The 20,785-nt window shown below is 45.6% G+C and overlaps 1 protein-coding gene across 28 annotated transcripts in view; it reads left to right on the top strand.

The window, feature by feature from the left end:
* ABLIM1 (actin binding LIM protein 1) overlaps window positions 1–20,466 on the top strand; it is a 303,758-nt gene extending 283,292 nt beyond the window's left edge. For 14 of the 28 annotated variants that reach the window (XM_023240969.2, XM_019813866.3, XM_045040719.1 and 11 more), the window contains 10 exons: window positions 1,434–1,481; window positions 4,371–4,517; window positions 6,651–6,742; window positions 7,967–8,072; window positions 10,434–10,498; window positions 11,120–11,180; window positions 12,273–12,280; window positions 13,300–13,374; window positions 14,296–14,376; window positions 15,500–20,466. In XM_023240969.2, the coding sequence (XP_023096737.1) occupies window positions 1,434–1,481; window positions 4,371–4,517; window positions 6,651–6,742; window positions 7,967–8,072; window positions 10,434–10,498; window positions 11,120–11,180; window positions 12,273–12,280; window positions 13,300–13,374; window positions 14,296–14,376; window positions 15,500–15,613 (797 nt within the window). In that variant the 3' untranslated portion in view covers window positions 15,614–20,466. The remainder of the gene's footprint in view (window positions 1–1,433; window positions 1,482–4,370; window positions 4,518–6,650; window positions 6,743–7,966; window positions 8,073–10,433; window positions 10,499–11,119; window positions 11,181–12,272; window positions 12,281–13,299; window positions 13,375–14,295; window positions 14,377–15,499) is intronic. The other 14 variants (XM_019813863.3, XM_019813874.3, XM_019813877.3 and 11 more) reach the window with 3 other exon arrangements.
* Window positions 20,467–20,785: the final 319 nt, after the last annotated feature.

Raw genomic sequence — 20,785 nt, 5'->3', positions numbered from 1 at the left:
CCTCCTGAGATATCACTCTGTGGTTTGGTGTCATTGACAATTCTCGCAATGGCAACCTAGTTACCTTCTCATCCTAAAGGTGAACCTTTAGGTGAACCACAACATCTCGAGAATACTTTTGTTTTTTTCTCCTGTTTGTCTCCCATGCGGAGAATCTTTCTGTGGACTTTTCAGAGAGGTGTAAAATTGGATCAGTTAGTTGGATGGTCCTTCTGCAGTGCGTAACCAACTGACTACCTCCTTAGCCCACAATGATATCTTGCAATTTAGGCTTGGTGCTGTAAGCTTTGCTGAAGTCATAAGCATCTGCTGTCACGGTACAAATGGTAATTTGCCATCAAGAACTGGAAATCTCAGGACCCATCGTTCTCTTAATGTTTAGGGTCAGCTCAGTTTGTAAGGGCAAGATTGGCCACCCAAGGTCACGATGTTATTTTTCCATGGGAAGTACATTGTTTTACTTCTTTAGCTACTGAAAGTGGTTCAATACCTTACCCATTAGGGGTAACATATTCAGAATCTATAATCGTTTTTTTTTTTCTTTTGCATTCCAAACTTACCTGATAAAACAGAGGAGAGCTCAACGAGATTCATACCACTAAGATAGAGCTGCCTTTTAAAATAAAGCTGCACTGAACTTTAAAATCAGTGTTGTGTACATTTGCAACTTTTTTTGCATGAAGAATGCCCCCACCAAGATACAGTGGCCATGACCCTGAGGAAGCAAACCTTTTGAAATTTCCTGAGCATTTGCAGTCAAAGTGAAATGGTAGCATAATCAGATGCAGTCCTGTATAACAAATGATAATATTTGGCTTCTTTCTTTCTTTCTTTCTTTCTTTCTTTCTTTCTTTCTTTTTTAAATTTGCCCTCTACAAGTTGGAATTTTCTCAGACGTTCATCCTGTCAGGACATCAGACTAGCCTTGCACATAAGAACTGTTCCTATGTTTTAAAATAACTACTCTTAACTCTATGACATTGCTTTCCACTGTTCCACTCATTAGCTAAAAAGTAAATTGAGCCCCTGGTATCTACTGGGAGCTCAATTTCTAGACAGTAGCAATTTGGGGATCTTCCCCAAACTGGTTATGTCTTCCTCACCACTAGAGTCCCTTGCACTGCTTGCGTTTCTTCCTGTTTTAATCTCACTTTTAGTGAAGTGTGTATTTGCAATAAATGGCTCATGAATGAACTGCATCTCTATCTATCCTAAGATGTATTACAAAGGATTCCATATCACTTGTCTATAGTGATTCACTCATTCCTGTGACCTCTTCTTCTAGTAATCTCAATCTTTGTAATACAAAAGTTAACCTTCTGGGTTGATTTTGTTCAAGAGTCTTCAGTTTGGTTTGCCTCTTGGTTGATCTATTTTTCCCCACCGCTGAACCGGTTCCCATAATCACACACCTTTGCTTTTCATTTCCACAGATCAAGGGATCAACATTTACCGAAAACCACCCATCTACAAACAGCATGGTAAAACCCTCTTTCCTCCGCGTAGCTTTTAAGTAGTGATATCAGCTGAACTCTCTGCTGTCTGTCCTCTGAAAGGCTTCCCTGCTGCTGCTTTTGAGAATCAAACTGGGGCACCCAGCGTGTTAGGCCTTTATGGTTCCCTAACACGCAAATGTTGTGAGATTGGTTTTCCTAGATGGAGCACGCTTAGTTTGGTTAGGAAACTCCTAGGCAATCTTTGAGCCCATGAAACCGTGTATCGTTGCATTCCTAAAGAAGGGAAGGTACTGCTCACACAATAATTCACAAATACCGTTGTTTTGTATGTGCCATCAAATAATGTAACCAGCCTCTATAGTAATTTTGTTGAGCTTCTAATTAGTTGAAGTAATTAAAATAGTGAAGGCCAGCAACCTAGAAAACTTAGCTGGACTAAGTCTACATTAACTTGACTGTCCAATTCCCCAGACGTCTGCACCTTGCAGTGGAATGGACAGGACACACCCAAGACCAAGGCCCTGGGCCCCAGCCCTTCCCCTCAATGGCTCTATGATATCACGGACATGATTTCTCTGCCCCTCAGTTTCCTTTTAGACAAAAACCAGTAAGTTAGGCCAGCCACTCTCTGAAATTCCTGCAAACGAAAATCCCTAACACGGATTTATAACTGTGTTTTCCTTTTCTGGAAATAGAGAATTTTTAAACCCAGGAAATCCTATTACCATAGGTAGATCACATTTCCCTCCACCGTTATTAGGTCTCTATAGATTAGATGCCATAAATCTTTGTGAATGGATAGAAAGCCAAGACTGGTCTTCAGGTGACGTCAGAAAATTATACACATAACATGCCTGGAAAGTTGAAGGCTGCCATTAAAATCTAGTTGACATTAATGAGTCTTTAAGGATTAGGATGACCTGAAAAGCAAAGAAAGTTGAAAATGCACACAGGAAAAAATTGAGGCCAACATTCTAGGGGAAAAAAAAAAAAAAGATTGTACATATTGTAATGGTTCTACCACTGTGATTTTTTTTCTCTTTTTTTTTTTAAGATTTTACACCGTGTGCTCGCTTTTTTAAGTTTGTTAACATTGTTTTTGTTTGTTTTTTTATGGTTTAATGTCTTCTCACCCACTCATTAACATGTGAATGTTTACTGACTTCACCAATTCTAATGCGTAAGTACTTACTGTTTGAAGTCATGCTTTTTTTTTTTCTAAATTTACAAATGAGACTCCAAGAGTTTGATTTATCAATGTAGAAACTGTTTTTATTACTAAAATCTCTAAGGCCCTGCCTCTCTAAACAAAAATAATCAAATGATTAAGATTTAAAGAGATTGGATAGGGTTGGCTTATTTATTTAAAAAAGAGATTGGCTTTTTTTTTTTTAATGAAATGTACTCTGACTTGACTCTCAGTTTGTTGTAATTAAGAATAGCACAGCCAGAGTGGCAGTTCCCAAAGAACATTCTGCAAAAGAGCAGTTCCATGTGATAGAAATAGAAGGTACATCAAACCTGGTGTCTGGGCCCCAGTGCATTTGGAAAATGCTAGATTTAAATACAGTCACTGTTTTTTTGTTTTGTGATGCAGAACATCTCAGTCCTTAATATGCTAACACATCTTTAAGAAGGTGATGTAGTAGGCAGTGTTTTCCCAGCTGAATTTTTTATTTTTTCTCAAGAGGTTAGAGACTCAGAAGCGCTACCCCGTACTTGGCCAATACTTCACCCCTTATGAGCATATAGGGTGACCGTGGTCAAGTCACTTAAGGAAAACGAGACCCAGAGGGTTACTAAAAGAATGGGGAATTTGAGCTAAGGGTTCAAAAAATTATTTCCAGATTTTAAAATATGTGAGCCCGGGGGGGGGGGATAGTTTTTATTTAAAGCATTATAACTATATTTTAAATGTTTAGTAGCATCCCAGGCCAGTCTGCCAAATTAGCCACAATCAGGGTCTGACCATTTAGCCTGGTTTGTTTTGTTGCAGCTCTGTGATTAGATTTGGAGTTTTAAGCCAGCGACAACTCTAAGCAGAGCCATTAAGAACCCTGTGAACTGAGGCCATTGTTAGTCTGGCTTTTGTTGTCTTGAAGTTGGAAGGCTCACTTAGGCGTGCAGACCCTTGAGGGAAATAGGGAGTGTTTTGCATACATTCATAAGTCAACATACGAAAGGCACAATGCTAAATTCCTACAAGGCACGATGCTAAATTCCTAGAGGCTAAGCATGGATTTTCCCATTGCCATTTCTCCTAGGACTCCAGACACATATATAATATGTAAGGAGTAGAATGAACTAGACAGACGATCGCTAAAATGAACAGATACAAATACACAAACATACAAAGCCAGCCCTCTTATGGTTAACAACTACAGTCAATGGACGGCGTCATGCTTTTAACTTAGCTCTTTAATTTCAAACTACTAATTCAAATTTCTGATTGCTCTAGAAGAGTATCATCTGATGGAACTTTCTGTGATGACAGAAATGTTTGTTCTGCGATGGTGCTTCCAATATGGTGGCCACTCATTACACGTGGCTATTGAGCGCTTAAAATGTAGCTCATGCAACTGAGGAACTGGATTTTAATTTTATTCATTTTCTGGTTTCATTTAATTTTGTTAATTGAAGTAGCCATGCGTAGCTAGAGCTAGTATCGGATGGCCCAGCTCTACAATAAGGTATTTCAGATGTAGAATGAAATTTTGCATCCAACGGAACATAAGGAAAATCACTTGTCACTAGGTGCCACTGAGTGACTGGGCAATTGCTAAGAGCCATAAACAGCTTTCTGGAGTTGAAACTTATGCCAGAAAACAAGACAACTATGGAAGTGGGTTGTACCACCACGGCCTTGCAGACCGATAGCTAAGCTCCGCCCCCCCATCCCCGATTCCCACCTAGATGCAGCTGCCTTAGCAGCCCAGAGCAAGTCTTCAGAAGACATCATCAAGTTTTCCAAGTTCCCAGCAGCCCAAGCTCCAGATCCCAGCGAGATACCAAAGATTGAGACGGATCACTGGCCTGGGCCCCCCTCACTTGCCGCCGTAGGTATGCAACTGCTGTGGCTAAGCCAAAATGGACAAATTGGTAGGAGATCACAAAACGAAATGCTTAAAACTATGCAAGAAAATGTGTCCTATCGTAAAGACATTTAGGAAAAGTATGACCAGAGCATTTGGGTGCCAAATGCTTCAAAATTACAAAAACCCAATCACGAGAGCCTTGCACTCACCAACCCGCTGAGAGACAGCCGGAACTGGTCTAAAACAGATGATCTGCAGGGACTCTCAGAGTTACTGCAGAATCAGTAACTTTTGAACTAGTTGAGCCAAAGCCTCCCGCCAAGAACACCGTTTATAAGTAGAGTCTAGTGGGTGACTTTACCAAGTGTCCACAGAGGTGTGACTTCTCTCAGTGACATTTGTTTTAGGTTATTTCTCGGTTGAAGTTACAATTCTCTTAACAGCCAGTCCTAACACTGAAGCACTTCTACCTTACTCGTGAGATCACGTTCCCCTTTACTAAGAAAGGCTGTCACCGAGTAGTAGGTGTTCTGGAATAACCACTCGTATGAAGTTATGTGATTTTCCATCTCATTTCCATGAATTCTGTGCTAACATGTCACGTTCGAGCTGTTTCCTTCTTTGCTTTGAACCACAAATTTATGCTTTAGAACCGTGTCTGTGTCTTTCCTGTTTTGCAAGTTGTGAAATCACTTGGCCTAAAAAGGGGTATTTAGCAAACACAGAAGCTAATACTGAGGATTTAGTGAGTCAGTTTTGCAAAGATAGAACTATCTTCTCACATGTCTGTTGACAACCTTTTTTAAAAGGCCTTCAATGTTCCAAATTTTCTTCATCACGCTTTTTCTCATCAAGCCATTTTCCGGAATAATTTTTACAAACAGTATAAGTGGACTTTAAAGCAATCTATATTTACAGAAATACTTGAGAGAAAACCTCCCTCCTTAGTTCATTATTCCCAAGTACTCTGTATATTATGCTGACTTAAGATTGATTTAATTCTTGCAAACTTGTGTCTTTTCATTTTTATGAGCATAGATTAAAGACAGTAAATTCACATTGACATTTATGATTTTAGGAACTAAGAATCAATCAGTCCTCAGCTTGTCCCTGCCAGTTTGTGCCCTGCAGGCACTTCTTGTGGCCTTTGAGGTTCGGTTCAGTCATGTTGCTTTGTGGGGACACATACAGCTAGATTTGGGGCAGAGGAAAAAGAATGTTTTGTGATTAAAATCATCACCACTAAATAGTTTTTGGGTTCCAAAGTGAAGCAAATTTCTGGCCCATTAATCAAAAGGATAAAAACTGAGACTATAGGTTAAAGTTTATTTTGATTAGATTAGCAAGCTTGCCTGTTTCCTCCCACAGCCAGATTAATCCAAGCAATTTAGGAAAAACAATAATTATCTTAATTTTACAACCATTCGGACAGATTCCTCCCTTTCACTCCCTGGCTCCCCCTTTCCAAGAAGCTTAAAAATTGTAAGTGATTGGCTAGATTGGAATGAAATAAGTAACTTTTGAGCTGTATTAATGCTCTTTTATTGACCTATTAGCATAAAACTCTCTCGTGACCATTTTTGCCAAGGATTGAGGGAAGGAAAACATTGGAGACTCGTCCCTTAAAAGGAAAATAAAGGCATGCTTTTTAGTGAATTCAAGGGCAGAGGGAGGGTGATTGTATGACAAGTCTGTTCAGAAAAAGAGAACACGAGAGAGTGACGATCTTACCTGTTGGGCGGTATGTACGTGACCTTGGGTTCCCCTCTTTGAAAATTGACCTCCGAGAGATCCAAATAATAACTCTAGATGCCTTCCCACCTATGACAGAGGGCTGCGGCCAGTGGCTGATGGCATGACTGAGCCCCAGCCGTAAGGGCACGCCAAGTTCTAACTGAGCAGGTCAGTTGTCGGGAGGCCAAAGGTCATGCCTTACCAGATCACGCGTTGAGCTGGCCTGTCAAAGGAGGCCCCCGTCGCCAGAAACCCACCCGCAGGGCTCAGTCGGCGGTGGGCCCTCTTTTCCTTGTGTTGTTCGTGGACGTTAAAGACTGCTGCCGATTTTGCCATCGGGACAAGTTGAGCGCAGGTGGACTAGTGCCTTAAGATCCCCTTGCCATGGGGCTCATGTGAGAAGTTGTCTTTGCTGTGGAATTAGGAGCCGACATGAGACGCAGACCTAGTGGCAGAGAGGAAGATGACGAGGAGCTTCTGAGGCGCCGGCAGCTGCAGGAAGAGCAACTGATGAAGGTTTGTCCTTAAGCTACTTTGCTGCAAAGTCTCCAATTCAGTTCCATAGACCCGGAAGTTTCAGTGAATGCGATGGGTGAGCCACCAAGGGAGTGAGAGGTGGTCCCGGCCCTCAAAGGGCCCGAAATCCGGTAGGCGACCGAAGACGGGCCTCAGGTGACTAGAAGACAGGGTACTTAGTGGGTTCCGGAAGAGATGGCCTGGAAGCTGGAGGTCAGGGGGACGTGGAACGTTCGAGCTTCTGTGAGGAGAGCGTGACCGCGTGGGGCGTGTGTGTGCAGTGCACGCGTTGAAAGGGTGCCGAAGGGCCGGGGGGAGCCACGCTGTCACCCATGTGGTGCAACACCTGCCTTCCTTCCCCCAGGGCAGCTTCTGCCGAAGGAATTCCCTTGGGACTGAGTATTTGTCCAAGTCTTTCCTCGGGACTTGTAGGACCTAGTATGTTGATGTGGGCCAGGAGGGAAGGGACAAAATGGACTGCCACCAAGAAACCCGCATTATACCCCTCCCACAACATCCCAGAAGACCAAAAGAAGGATAGTCCATTATAGCCTGGGGTAGAGGGAGCCGGGAAATTATATACCCTCCCGCCAATAAGAAACTAATGAATCCGCTCCGATGACATTTTCCAAAGATACTTAAGCATATGGGAAACGCACAAGATACTAGTTGTATGGAGGGAAAGGATACAAAGTTGCACTCATAGCATGAGCCCAGTTTTGTATAATATGCACATGGAAAAATACAGGATGGATAGAAATCAAAATGTAAATGGTGGTTATCTCTGAGTGGTGGACTATGGGCTACTCTTCTCTCCTTCTAGATTTTCTAAAGTCTGTGCAACGAGCATACATTACTTGTGTTTTCTTGTTTTTAAACAAGTCAGCGTAATTTCTTTTTTTAAAGATACTCTCCCCAAACTCCCCTCTGTGCTTCAAAAATCGGCAAACGCACATGCCTCCTGAGGTCACCTCAGGGCACGCTGGGCAGGGCGGAGGAGAGAGAACATTCTTCTGACATGGCCTAGGGGAATGGTATCTTGACATTAAAAAAGGCTAAGAGGGGTTCAAGGTTCAAAACCTGGCCTACCCGCTGGGGAACCACCGGCCTCTGGGGGGTTCACTCTAGAGTCAGAAACTTCTTGCAGGACCTTCTCAAACAGAAACTGCCAACTGTGACCGTAATTGTGGACTCCTCTTTTATGTGTCTTTTCTCTGTGAATAGCTCAACTCAGGCCTGGGGCAGTTGATATTGAAAGAGGAGATGGAGAAGGAGAGCCGGGAGAGGTCGTCCCTGTCAGCCAGTCGCTACGATTCTCCCATCAACTCAGGTGAGCAGCGGACCCACTGCCTTCTCCCAGCGGGAGCCGGCCCCCTGCCTGCAGGGAGCCTGCCTGGCCTGTTCCAGGAGAGGCAGGGACACTTCTGGTGTGTTCTCCGTGAAAGGAAGTACAGGAAACCCACTGCGTGTCAGCTTAGCTTACGAAGATGCCGTAGTTCTTCCTTAAATGTGTATCTTCTTCATGACGGAAGTGGGGGGGGGCCCTGGGAGGATTTTCTGAGGGTCTGTTCAGAATACTCATCTTAGAGGGAATCCATGAAAGGAAATCCTTACAGAGAGCAGATGCTTTTGGAGCATTTAGAGACACGGGTGTATCATGTATATCTGTAATGTATGGAATACACACACACACACACACACACACACACACACGCACAATTAGAAGTAAACATAAAGGAAAAGCTCAATCACTGAGAGGTCTAGATCAGGCAGGGAAGGAAGAAGGTACATAATCAGGATCTTCTGTCTTTCTGGGTTTTATGCCCCCTGCTGGGAGAGGAGGACATCCACATACACAGAAGTAGCCACTGATATTCTCTTACCCTAGAAAGGGTCTCAGACTTTCTAAACCCATGTACTTTCAACTCCTCTTACCTTACTTCCGTTAGAGAAGAACTATGATTTTTGGCTCAAGGGAACTTGATTTTGCAAGAGACTTCTTAACGTTTGATGAAATTGATTTACCCTTTTAATCTGGAACACTTGTATGACAATGTGAATCAAGCCCTTATAGTTCATTTCATTTTGACTATTCTCCTTAAAAAAAAGAGAAAGGCAGGGCACCTGGATGGCTCAGTTGGTTAAGCGTCCAACTTCGGCTCAGGTCATGATCTCCCAGTTCCTAAGTTCAAGCCCTGCATCGGGCTCTCTGCTATCAGCACAGAGCCCCCTTTGGATCCTCTGTCCCCCTCTCTCTGTCTCTCTACAGCTTGTTCTGTCTCTCTCTCTGTCAAAACAAACAAACTTTAAAAAAAAAGAAAGGGAGGGAGAGAATAGAATGCTTTTTGATTATAGAGACCTTGAACAACATTTTCAAGACATTGTGACTTTACATTCAGATATTCACTGAAAGAGCTGAAGACAAGCAGAGTTGTTTTTGATACTTTTGAAGGAGATTACTTACACACTGGGCTGGAATAGTTGATCAGTATATTTCCCCCTGCTTATATTTGTCATAAGTCAGTGCCCTCTTAACCCACAATATTTCTTCTCCCGTGTTTCAACTAGTGTGTACTTGTCCCTCTTAAAATCTCTTTAACAGTATGTTTAGTGTTTACTACATTCAAGCCCTTGTGTTAAACATTATTTCATTTATTCTCACAACATGCCATTGAAGTCGATGATGTTATTATTATCCCCATTTCATAGATCAGAAGACAGTAACTTACCCAATGTCACATTATTAGTAACTAGCAAAACTAGGATTCAGGAGTCCAAGTGTTATAACCCCGGAGTGCACGGGAATGCCCGGCTGCCTCTCCGAGATGCCTCACTGGCATCCGTCTTGCACTGAGTGGTTTACTAATCTTCAGAGCTCCGTCTAACTCTATAGCCCTGTTCTATAAGAATATATAGCACTATATCTACATGAGTCAAGAAACAAAGACTAACAGAGATGAAATCCCGAGAGGTGCCAAGTTGCAGAGCCAGAACTCAAACCCAGGTCTGCTCCCCCGAAAGCCCCATAGTTGATGTAGTGCGAGGCTGTTGATTAATGGGATATTAATGGAGAGACTCCATGAATGGGGTGGCTTATCCCACGCCTCTCCTGGTGGGCCAGGAGAGCATGACATTTACACGGTTGGCTTTCAGGTCACTTATTGCTGCCAGACCAATGGGGCATGAACGTATGCATCCAGGTAGCCCTGGGTTCAGATCATCGCTTCGCGGTTTATAAGATGAGTGACCTTGGGCAAGATACTTACCTTCTCTTAGCCCCTATTTCTCCTATGAAATGGAAATAATAATGGTGTCATTAGGTTGTATTGAGGATTCGGAGATAAAGCAGCATCAGGGAACTCCTTCCTTCTCCATCCATTCCCTGCATGACCCAAATGTGGTGGCCTTTCAGGAACATTAGAGCCCAACATTATCTGGGTTATTTTTTTTTCCATTTTTCTATGGATCTTCTCTTCTGTAAGGTAGAAGATAAATTGTCAGTTTCGTTACAGAACTGGACTTCTGGGGGCACCTGGCTGGCTGAGTCGGTACAGCATGCGACTCTTGATCTTGGGGTCGCGAGTTCAAGCCCCGCATTAGGGATAGAGTTTACTTTTAAAAGAAAGAAGCTTTTAAGAATTGGACTTCTGATTTCCTCTTTTTTTTTCTTTTTTTACCTTTTCTCATTCAGCTTCACATGCTCTATCATCTAAAACCTCATCTCTCCCAGGCTATGGAAAAAATGGGCTTCACCGGGTAAGATTTCTCAATGAATTGTACCTGAGTTTATTCCTTCTTCAGACCTGCTACAAAGTGCTGACATACTGTCTGAGTATGTCTGATAATATGATCTCAGTGCTAGGATATGAAGAAAATTATAATCTCTGATATCGTGGCAAATCACTTTGAGTTACAGGCAGAGTAAAATAGTTCTATTGAGAGAAAGAGAAACTGACTGTAGATGGAAAAATAACCTCTATAAGCTCGTGGGAAGACTACATTACTTGATCGTGTGGCAGATATTTTAAGCTAAAAGTAATAACTTGAGCCCTTATCTCTGCTGTGAAAAGATACAGGAAAGTTCCTTGCAATCGCCCTCCCCCTAAAGCATAGGACAAATGTAATTGCGTAGCTGTGTGAAGAAACGTATTTTTATTTATTGGCAAAAGATAACGTGCTTACCCAGGTCCTGCTGGCATCGGAGGCATCGCGAAAGACAAAGAGATTCCATAATAGTAGAAGAAAAATAACAAGGGCCCAGGAATTCAGCTTGGGAAGAACTCTTAGGATTTTGTAAATCCTTTCTTTCTTTTCGCCTGTCTCTAAAACCGTCACGGTGGAGTGGATTTTCTAACGGTGTGTTCTTCCTCATCTCAGCCTGTTTCCACAGACTTTGCTCAGTACAACAGCTATGGGGACGTCAGCGGCGGAGTCCGAGGTAAGGCCATCGCGGTCACACTGCTGACTGACTGGCTGTGCAGTCACAAATACATGGTCTCTGTTCGTGCAGTCTGCCCTCCGAAAGTCGGATCGCAGCTAGCCTGTGGGAGCTCACGGAGCATGCATTAAAATCGCAAAGCGTCACCCCTGAAATGAGACCAGAGAAACAGAGTTTTTAAGAATGAATTCATTGCTCCTGCCATGTGCCGAGCACTCCACCACATAGATCTCTGGAGTTACGGCACACTCTAAGCAAGACACGGCCCTACTGTCAAAAACGCACATGAGGGGCGCCTGGGTGGCTCAGTCGGTTGAGCGTCCGACTCCGGCTCAGGTCATGATCTCACAGTTCACGAGTTCGAGCCCCGCGTCGGGCTCTGTGCTGATGGTTTGGAGCCTGGAGCCTGCTTCAGATTCTGTGTCTCCCTCTCTCTCTGCCCCTTCCCTGCTCACGCTCTGTCTCTCTCTCTCTCTCTCTCTCTCTCTCTCTCTCTCTCTCTCTCTTTCAAAACTAAATAAACATTAAAAAAAAAAAATGCACATGAGTGGGGCACCTGGATGGCTCAGTCGGTTGAGTGTCTGACTTCAGCCCAAGGTCATGATCCTGCACTTTGTGGGTTCGAGTCCCGCGTCGGGCTCTGTGCTGACAGCTCAGAGCCTGGAGCCTGCTTCCGATTCTGTGTCTCCCTCCCTCTATCCCCCTCCCCCACTCTGTCTATCTCCGAAAAATAAATAAACATTTAAAAAAAATTATTTAAAAAAAAATGCACATGACTGAGTGAGACACAGGGACAGGTTGAGGTGACAAGAGAGAAGCTTCCAGAGATACATGCTGTAAGCAGAGAAGGCAGAAATACCTTCAGCGTGTCGGGGAAAGCCTCCGTGAAAAAAGGGTGTTTTTAACTGATAACTGAAACAGGAGTAGCATCTCCTAGCTTCAGGGAGACAGCATGTCCAGAGACCCCAGCAGAGAGAAGAACGCGGTGCCTTGCAGAATGTCTGCGGAATTGCAGTAGAATATTGTATATTAATGTGTCGTGTTTTTCTCTGATCTTTCTCTTCTGAAATGTTCTTTTTCTTTCCTTTCTAGACTACCAGGTATGAAACACTGTCTTTCTCAAGTTGTTGACCACGCCAGCAAAACAGCCATTTACCAGTCCAGACTCGTGTGGCGGCTCGAGGGAAGGGTTTCTGTCGAGAAGATTCTTAACTTGGGTTGATTGGTCTGATTCATTAGCCCGGAGACGTGAGGAGCCGTAAGGATCAGGAATGCCCGATGCCCACGTCAAGCTGGCCCCGCAGGCCTTGGGGACGTGGCATGAAACAGGCCAGGTGTCCGAGGACTCTTGCTCTGGCCTCAGAGCGTCCTCTCTGTGGCAGAAGTGGACCAACATCAAGGGTCTGCCCACATACAGTTTTCCCTTTCAGTTTTAACCACTCCGAGCTTTGGGTCCTCCCCTCCTTCCCATGGTCCCAAATGAAAAGAAATTCCTGTCCTGTCTGGTACCATTTCTTTCTTCCTAGACCCTAGCCTTATAAAATCATGGTGGAGGATGGGGGCGGGGGGGGATACAAAGAAAACTCAGAGTAAAGTGAGAAAAGAATCACAGACTTGGAAATTTTTTAATATACTGTATACTTTCGTGTGTGGAGCCTAAATTAGGAATTAATAGTTGTTGTTTTTAAAGTTTATTTCCTTATTTGGAAAGAGAGAGAGAGCATGAGTAGGGGAGGGGTGGAGAGAGAGAAGGAGAGAATCCCAAACAAGCTCCGCGTTGTCAGTGCAGAGCTGGACCTGGGACTTGATCTCAAGAACCAGGAGATCCTGACCTGAGCCGAAATCAAGAGTCGGATGCTTAACCGACTGAACCACCCAGGGGTCCCTCAATAGTTATTAAGCCAGAGTCTTTCCCCACTTAATGACAGAAGAACAGTATTCCCAGTATCCCTGCTCTTAGGCAGCAAGGATTTCATTTTTGAAATATTTATGGTGATCACAATGGCACATCTGTAAAACAGGATTTGAGACAGAAACCGGGAGTTTGGGGAGGCCACACGGTTCGCCCCTCAGCTCCCCACGCTGTCATGTGCTCCTTAAAGCGGCTTTTCTGTTGCAGACTCTCCCAGACGGCCACATGTCCGGGACAAGAATGGACCGGGGGGTGTCCATGCCCAACATGTTGGAACCAAAGGCAAGTGTAGCCATTCTCCCGGCTCTCATATGGGAATAGCACACCGGGCCATCACCCTGAAGAGATTTGGTTTTCTGCCGTTCCATCACACTCAGTGTTGAGGTCCACTTGCTTCCAGGCTGATACATCACACAAGCCACATCACAGAGTACCCTGACTCTCCACTGGTTTTGTCACACTGAGTCAACAGGTTTAAGCCCTCACTGGGTGCGGTATGATGTATCCACAGTGAAATACAGCACACCTCTCCTACGAGCTCTGTACTTGGCCCCTGGTACAAGCACTGTGAGGCACGCCCAGTGCAAAGTGGGGCACCCACAGACCGCCCCAGATGGGGTGACCAACACATCCCGCTTGCCCAGGCCTCTCCCAGCGTGAGCCCTGAAAGTCTGGCATTCCAGGAACCTCCTCCATGCCGAGCAAACTGGGATGATTGGTTACCCTAGCTCCAGACCATCCTGAAACTCCAGAGGTGCCCAAGGCTATGCTCCCTGGTGACCATAACTGGGACATATCTCAGTGTCCTCCACCAGAGGGCTTCTGGGCCTGCCTGGCTGCATGGAATCATGAGCCGGTCATGGAACAAGACCGTTGAACCCTGCAAGGGTACCCTGTCATATAAACCACATTCCTATCATTTCACTTCTAATTTTTACCTTTACCCCCAAGACATAATAGGTTTGTATTCTTTCACTCTACAAAGCCCTCCAAAGGCACAGGGTCACATGAGACATGGTGAGTTGAGAATGTATGAGAACTGGTCCCTGTCCATTGGATATTTGAGGAACACCCATCATTCAGATTCTATAATTACAATGTCTTAGAAGCTCTATCTTGGGAGTGCTAGATTTTAGGTAGATTCTGCTTGTTAATAAAATGGACAACGGTGTTCTAGAAGAGGTATTTTTCTTTGCTTCTCAGATATTTCCATATGAAATGCTGATGGTGACCAACAGAGGGCGCAACAAAATCCTAAGAGATGTGGACAGAACCAGGCTGGAGGTAAACTAACTAACTAACTAACTAACTAACTAACTAACTAAATACATAAATAACTAGTCCCAACTGCAGATACCTGTGCACTTCCCCCAACTTTCCCCAGGCCAAAAAAAAAAAAAAAAAAGAAAAGAATCAACCTCATATGTTAGGTAGAACTACTATAACTTGGGATGAAAACCCAAATATACACTTAAGAGATCAGCCTAAATGTGTGGTGAAACCCCAAAGATGACCCAGGAGGCACAGTATGATTTTAGTCATTTTCTGTGGAAACGATGTCGTCATCCTGATGGCCGGGGTTGTAGAGTGGAATCCATCCTTCTTCAGATACCCTAGAGCCTGACCTTTCCCTGAGCCTGGGTCCCGCTCGTCGCGAGAGGGAAGGGAGTGCTGGACGAAGAGTGTCTCTCTTGGCTGTTCCCACATTCCTTGTCGAAGGGTTCTCTGGGTGCACACACCCGAGACCTCCTTAGACATGGAATGCTGATCTTTATACTTTTCCATCTGAGTGATTTTAATTAAGAAAAACTCTGGCTGCCAGTCTTAAAAAGAATCATTACTTCTCCCTGACAAAAGGCAGTACCTTTGTATGTGAAGTCAGTCTGGCACAGAGAATAAAGGCTCTACTATCCTGAGGGAACTTTTTAGGAGGGACAACAGATGGAGTCTGTCCTCCTCACAGACCAGGCATCCACCAAAACTCCTGCCGCTGAGCCAGGAGGGAGCCCCTGGGCTCCCCGGAGACCATTCTGGAAGTCTGTCTCTGGCTTTCTTATTACTATGGTCCATGTTCCCTGCATCTCCTCAACATCCCAGCGACCTGAAATGGAGTTGCCTCTAGGGTGATGGGTCACCTTCCTATGTCCCATCACCATTAAGTATATTCAATAACCATCAATACTCTATGAGCTCTTTTGTCTCCTGGTGAGGGTGCCTCCCCTGGGCCAACCAGGTAAGGATCCAGTGAGGCCAGGGCCTGCTAATAAGCTCAAGAAGTAAACTCCTCTGCCATCATTCTGTCTTGCTCTTCACAATGATCCCCTGTAGACTTGAGAGCAACTCTCAAGGCTCAAGGCCATTCGGGTGGCCACCGGAACTTAACCACTGATCTTTTCTCCCATCACAGCGCCACTTAGCCCCAGAAGTGTTTCGGGAAATCTTTGGAATGTCCATACAGGAATTTGACAAGTTACCTCTTTGGAGACGCAACGACATGAAGAAGAAGGCGAGACTCTTCTAGGCCTCCCCCACCCCCTGCCCGCCCCCGCCCCGCGTAGACAGCAGGTAGAGAAAGGACTGACGTGGCGGTGACACATAAGATGTTGTGTTAAGGCCCAAACTTGATTGGAGAACTTACAAGCTACTGTCCCTCAGCAACGACGAAAGGGGGAACCTGGTGAAAACGCCCACGAGCCACACTTCGGACCCACCACCGGCAACACTTGCCAAGAAGCAACAGATAGAAATTTCTGCGTTCCCCACACTCGTGACCTTTTGCCATCACCTTATGTACGCAACAGTTCCTATAACTGTTGTCTCACAATAGTGCTGACCGTATGGGTAAGAGCCAGCAAGTGCCCTTAGGACGCCGCATGGAAAAAAAAGCAGCTATAGTAATTCCGAGGTAGGAATATATTTATTATGTAGCACTGTGGCTAAGAAGGAAGAGCCTGAGGGACATATCCATGCGGGCACACCACTTTGCGCACCCCTGTCCTCACTGGCCTCGCGAAGCCCGACCTGCGCCCCCCAGCAGGATGGAGATCAGCGTCGGGGCACCGGGCAAGCTCTGCTCTGAGGGGGCTGAATAGCAGCCCGAGTCATTTTTAACACGCTCCTTTTTCTCTACTGTTTGCTAGGACCTGGTGGGCAAATTACTTAGCTATTATTTAAAAACAAAAAAAAAAAAATTTTTTTAAGAGAAAGAGAGGGAAATGGAATGAAAGGAATATCTCCCTTCGTTCTTTCCCTGCTTCCGACTGTGTGCTTCATTCAGCCTCCCCACCACGGACAGCAGCTGTCCCCCGGCCCCACCGCCCAGAAAGGAAAGGGAGAGGTTCTCTCCGGTTGTGTGCTGTTAGATGACTTTTGCCCAAGGGGGCCGCGGCACTCTTGGCAAAAAGAAAAAAAAAACAAAAAAAAAACAAAGAAATGTGTCCCGCCCACGCTAGTCCTTCTTCCACCCAGCATCCTCTGAATCCGATCAAGCCCACTGGCGTTTTGGGGGTGGTTTTTGAGGTCTTTTCAGTAGTCGGCTAAGGAAAGGGCATGCTTTTCTCTCTGCAATCTCTGCAACTCCAGGGTACATTGCTTCAGACTGATTTAATTTGGCCTTTTCAGCTTTCCTTCTTTGCCTAGCTCTGTTGACTTCATGGTGTGTGTGTGCGTGTGTGTGTGTGTGTGCGCGCGCGCGTGTGTGCGTACGTGGATGCACCCAGGGTAGTTTGGGGAGTCTGCGTGTACTTTTACATCTCATTTCTGCTTGAACGTTTGTCCGGCCGGGCGGCAGCTTTTCCAAGGAACATTTGCACACGTGCGCCTGACTCAAAGGGCGAGAGTGAGGCTACACCGCACCCACCAAGGCATCCTTCGTGGAAGGGTGTTGGTGTCAGAAGCCAGCATCCTCCGTGATTGATGGAGCTCAGGTCAGCAGCACGCCGAGGAGGAAACAGACCTCCGATCGGGCTGTGTGTGGAGCTCGGAGCATCGCACCAGAGTTCACCAATTTGGCAACACGAGATTTAAAGCGGGGCCTGGGATTTCACCAAAACGCGCGTGTAAGACCGCATCACGGTTCCCGGCAGCTTCCGGCCGTGGCTCAAATGACCTGTGAGTCGGATGAGGGAGGGTCTCTCCAGCTCCACACACGGGAGGCTTTCACATTTATTCATGTGTAACTGGGGGCTCTGCCTAGGAATTGAAACTCTGTTTTAAAGCCAAAGGAGAAATCATGCGAATTCTCTTCCTATGCCTCCGATAATAAAGGCTCAGAAGTTCTTCCTGCTGGCACCAAGTATTTGAACTAGTTGGTAACTGACTCCAGTGGTAAAAAGCGAGGAAACTTGTTCCAGGACCTGTACTGCGAACCCCTAACTTGTGACGCACTCCATCGCCCGGGTGCCGTGCTGAGCTCTGGGCCTGCTCAGTAGCACTGTCCTGCACCCTCCCCAAGGGGATCGAAAGCCGCCTGTCCTTTCAGTGCTAGACACTGAATGTTTGAAGACTGTTCTCACAAATAGGAGTGTGTGTGTGTGTGTGTGTGTGTGCGCGCGTGTGTGCATTGGACCTACTAACGCGTTTTGCAAGTGGCTCTGATGGAGTGGTCGAAAGAAGACCGGCTCCTCCTGGGTCTGAAGCCTCCGGACCGCAGCTCGCAGTTTAGTGCCTCTTGCCTCGTTCAGTATTTCTGCCGCCCCGACTTCCCTCCGACCTCTCCTGCACCTGCCGCCTCAGGCCCGCGTATCCTAGTCCTTGCTTTGCCCTGGCCCAGTGGGAGGAGTGGAGACCAGAGGGTATTCCCAGTAATCAGTCACCAGCATGGCCAAATGGGTGCCCGTGCTAGGCTGGTGGAGAGAAGTTTTTCATTACAGGGATAAGAAGGGGCCCTCCATGTTTTCATTGGTTAATGAATTATGACCCATGTGCACATAGATCAGATGTCAGTGGGAGAAAAATTGCAGTGGTAGTTAAAGATCCGAACCAAAACCTCCCACCAATGAAACTCTACTTCTGTATCTTCTGAATTCAATTCTGCATCCAACTTGGGGATCGGGGGTGGGAAGCTTCTTTCCGTATTGAGCGTACTAGCTCATTTAAACTGCACCGTGCAAAAATGCATTACCAGAAAACGTCAGTAGCCTCCCGTCTGCGGGCAGAGCAGCGCTGTGCTCTGGGGAGGGGTTGTAGACAACCATATCGTGGAGCGGGTTCCCCGACTCCACTCCCGGCAGAAGACTCCAGCTGGAGGGATGGGCCGTGGGGCAACCTGGTTCTCCTAACTGCCAAATCTATTCTATAGGCTACAATGGCCTCTCCGTTTTTTTAAAAACCGGGCTCAGCATGCTTGTCCTGGGCACGTCCAGGCCACCGTGCAGGACATCCGCGTTCTCTGCTTGAACCCCACTCTGCACCGCACATAAAAATTCCACTTGTTAACGCAGCCAAAGGAACAGAGATTGTTCCCTCTAGGGAAGGACTCCCACAGCTGGCAAACTTTCCTGGCACGTCCCCCAAGGGCTCCATTTTTGAGGGTTGGGCCTACTTGCGATTCCTTAAGCACACACCGATTGCATGAAGCAAAAGAGGCCTCTGGCAACATGAAAGTCAGGACTTCCTTTCCGGTTTCTCCCAGGAGAGCCAGGATACCATTTAGTCTTCCTGTGTGGTGTAAGAGGAGACGTGAAGATCATTTGGGAACTTGTACAGCCCGCTGTGCACCCACATTTTGGTTTGGGTTAGTTAGGAAATGTTCTTCATGTGACTCGTTCAATAACTAGCAGTAAACTGCCTGTTCTGTGCAACCTCACGCAGAAGAGCCAGAGTTCATGGGCACTGTGGCCCGCACTCCCCGTGAAGCTCACGTTCTCAGTCTGGTTGTGCCCGTCAACTCTACCTAGAGAAGTCTTGCTGGAAATGTTTATAAAACTTTCACCTAATTTCTTTACACTTGAAAGCAAACACCTTTTTCTAAAGAATTGCTTCTCAGATGATTATATCAAATATATACGCTTTTGCAAGTTAAAAAAAAAATTCAAATTCACTACTTTTGACTAGGTAGGTCTTTCTAAAAATTCTTTCAAAAAGCTTGGTGTTAGCGTCCTGCGCGTCGAAGGGGCAGGTGAGCCCTCTCTCTGACTGTCAGGAAAGGTGGTGGAAGGAAAGGAACTCCGTGTCGTCCCCCCTTCTGTGTCCTCTGAGGCAAGCTCGATTTTTAGATCACGTCTTCTGCATTCCTGGTCACTGTTCAGTCTACACGTCCTCGGCCAGCCTTGACCTTCTTGATCTTTGAAATTCTTTTCTTTTGATAAACCAAGTGTTTGTGAGTAAGCCCCTACAACTCACTCATTAGTACTCCCTTTTGAAGAATGTTCTCTTAAAAAAAAGATTTCAGGCTTGAGATTTACACTTGACGCCATCTTAGAGTGTAATGTACATTAAGGAAACTACCCGACTGTGTCGTAATGAAAGAAAGCGAAACGTTGACTTTGGCCTTTAAAAAAAAAAAAAATCCCTTTCCATTTGTTGCCCAGGAAGCAATGAGGAGATGGTGATGGATATGCTTTGCATGTGGATATTTGTGTTTTCATTTGGGCAAATGTAACTTATGGCAAACTCAGAAAGGGGGAGGTGGTCCGTTTAAGCTGAAAGAAACTTTCGAAACAATGTATGCAGACACAACAAAATCGAATCCAACATTTTCTGATGCTTGATGTAATCGACTGGCAATTGTTATCATTAAATAAAATTCTTCCCCAAAGTGTCTTTCTCAAGAGTGAAGATCCCATGAGTCACTTTTGGAACCTATTCACCAAAGGTAGCAGGAGACAATACTATTTACGCCAACATCCAGAAAGGTGGTGAGCCACTTGATGATGGTCTATGCCCATGTTTCTTTATCCTGTGGAAGAGAAAACAGTTGTCCACGATATCGATGTTCCTCTTGGGTTCTGTGTACAGACCCGTCCGGTAACAAATGTGTGTGGTTTCTGTGAGTGGCCGACAAATCTCTTACCATCCTTTCCTTTTGAGTTTGGTTTAATGGAGTTTTTTTTTTTTTGCAAGTGTCAAAAGACGTCCAGTTCTTCCTGCCCTCCCCTTTCAGAAATATGAAAGTGAATATTTGGAAGAGCTGCTGTTGGAAAGATGTGTCGTGTCCCCCGTGAAAGTGAGTGGGTGTCCGTCTGTGCCCCGAATACCACATACTAGTATGCAGAGGCAGGGGCGGCCAGCTGGCCCCACGTCGCTGTGCTTTATGGCCCCGACCTGCCCCACGCTCCTGTCGCAAGCAGCACTTGCCGCTTCCCTGCCCCATACTCTGTGTCACTGTTGTGCACTCGCCACTCGGTGAATAAAGTGTGTGCTTTATTCTGTTCATAAATGCCTCCACGCCGTGTTGCCTTTCTTGCTCCCCTGCTCCCTTGAAAGGTCTGTCCCATTTGAACAAGTACCAGCCTGACTTATGACCAGAACAAAATCAGAATACCAAAGCTTTAGGAATGCATTTTTGTCACATAGGAAGGCCGTTTGGGCGGTGGGGAGGGGAATGCAACGAATAGCAATGGTGTGATCCAGGGCAGTCCAGGAATCCAGACCGGATTGGCCAAGTTGACTAAAGGAAAAATATTGAAAAGAGCTTTGGGGCTGTGCTGGTCTACCTGGTATTTGGTTTTGTGACACAGAACAGTGACAGTCT

This window comes from Felis catus, chromosome D2 (genome assembly GCF_018350175.1).
Source record: "Felis catus isolate Fca126 chromosome D2, F.catus_Fca126_mat1.0, whole genome shotgun sequence".
Lineage (NCBI taxonomy): Eukaryota > Metazoa > Chordata > Mammalia > Carnivora > Felidae > Felis > Felis catus.
This window is presented reverse-complemented; position numbering and strand designations above follow the sequence as displayed.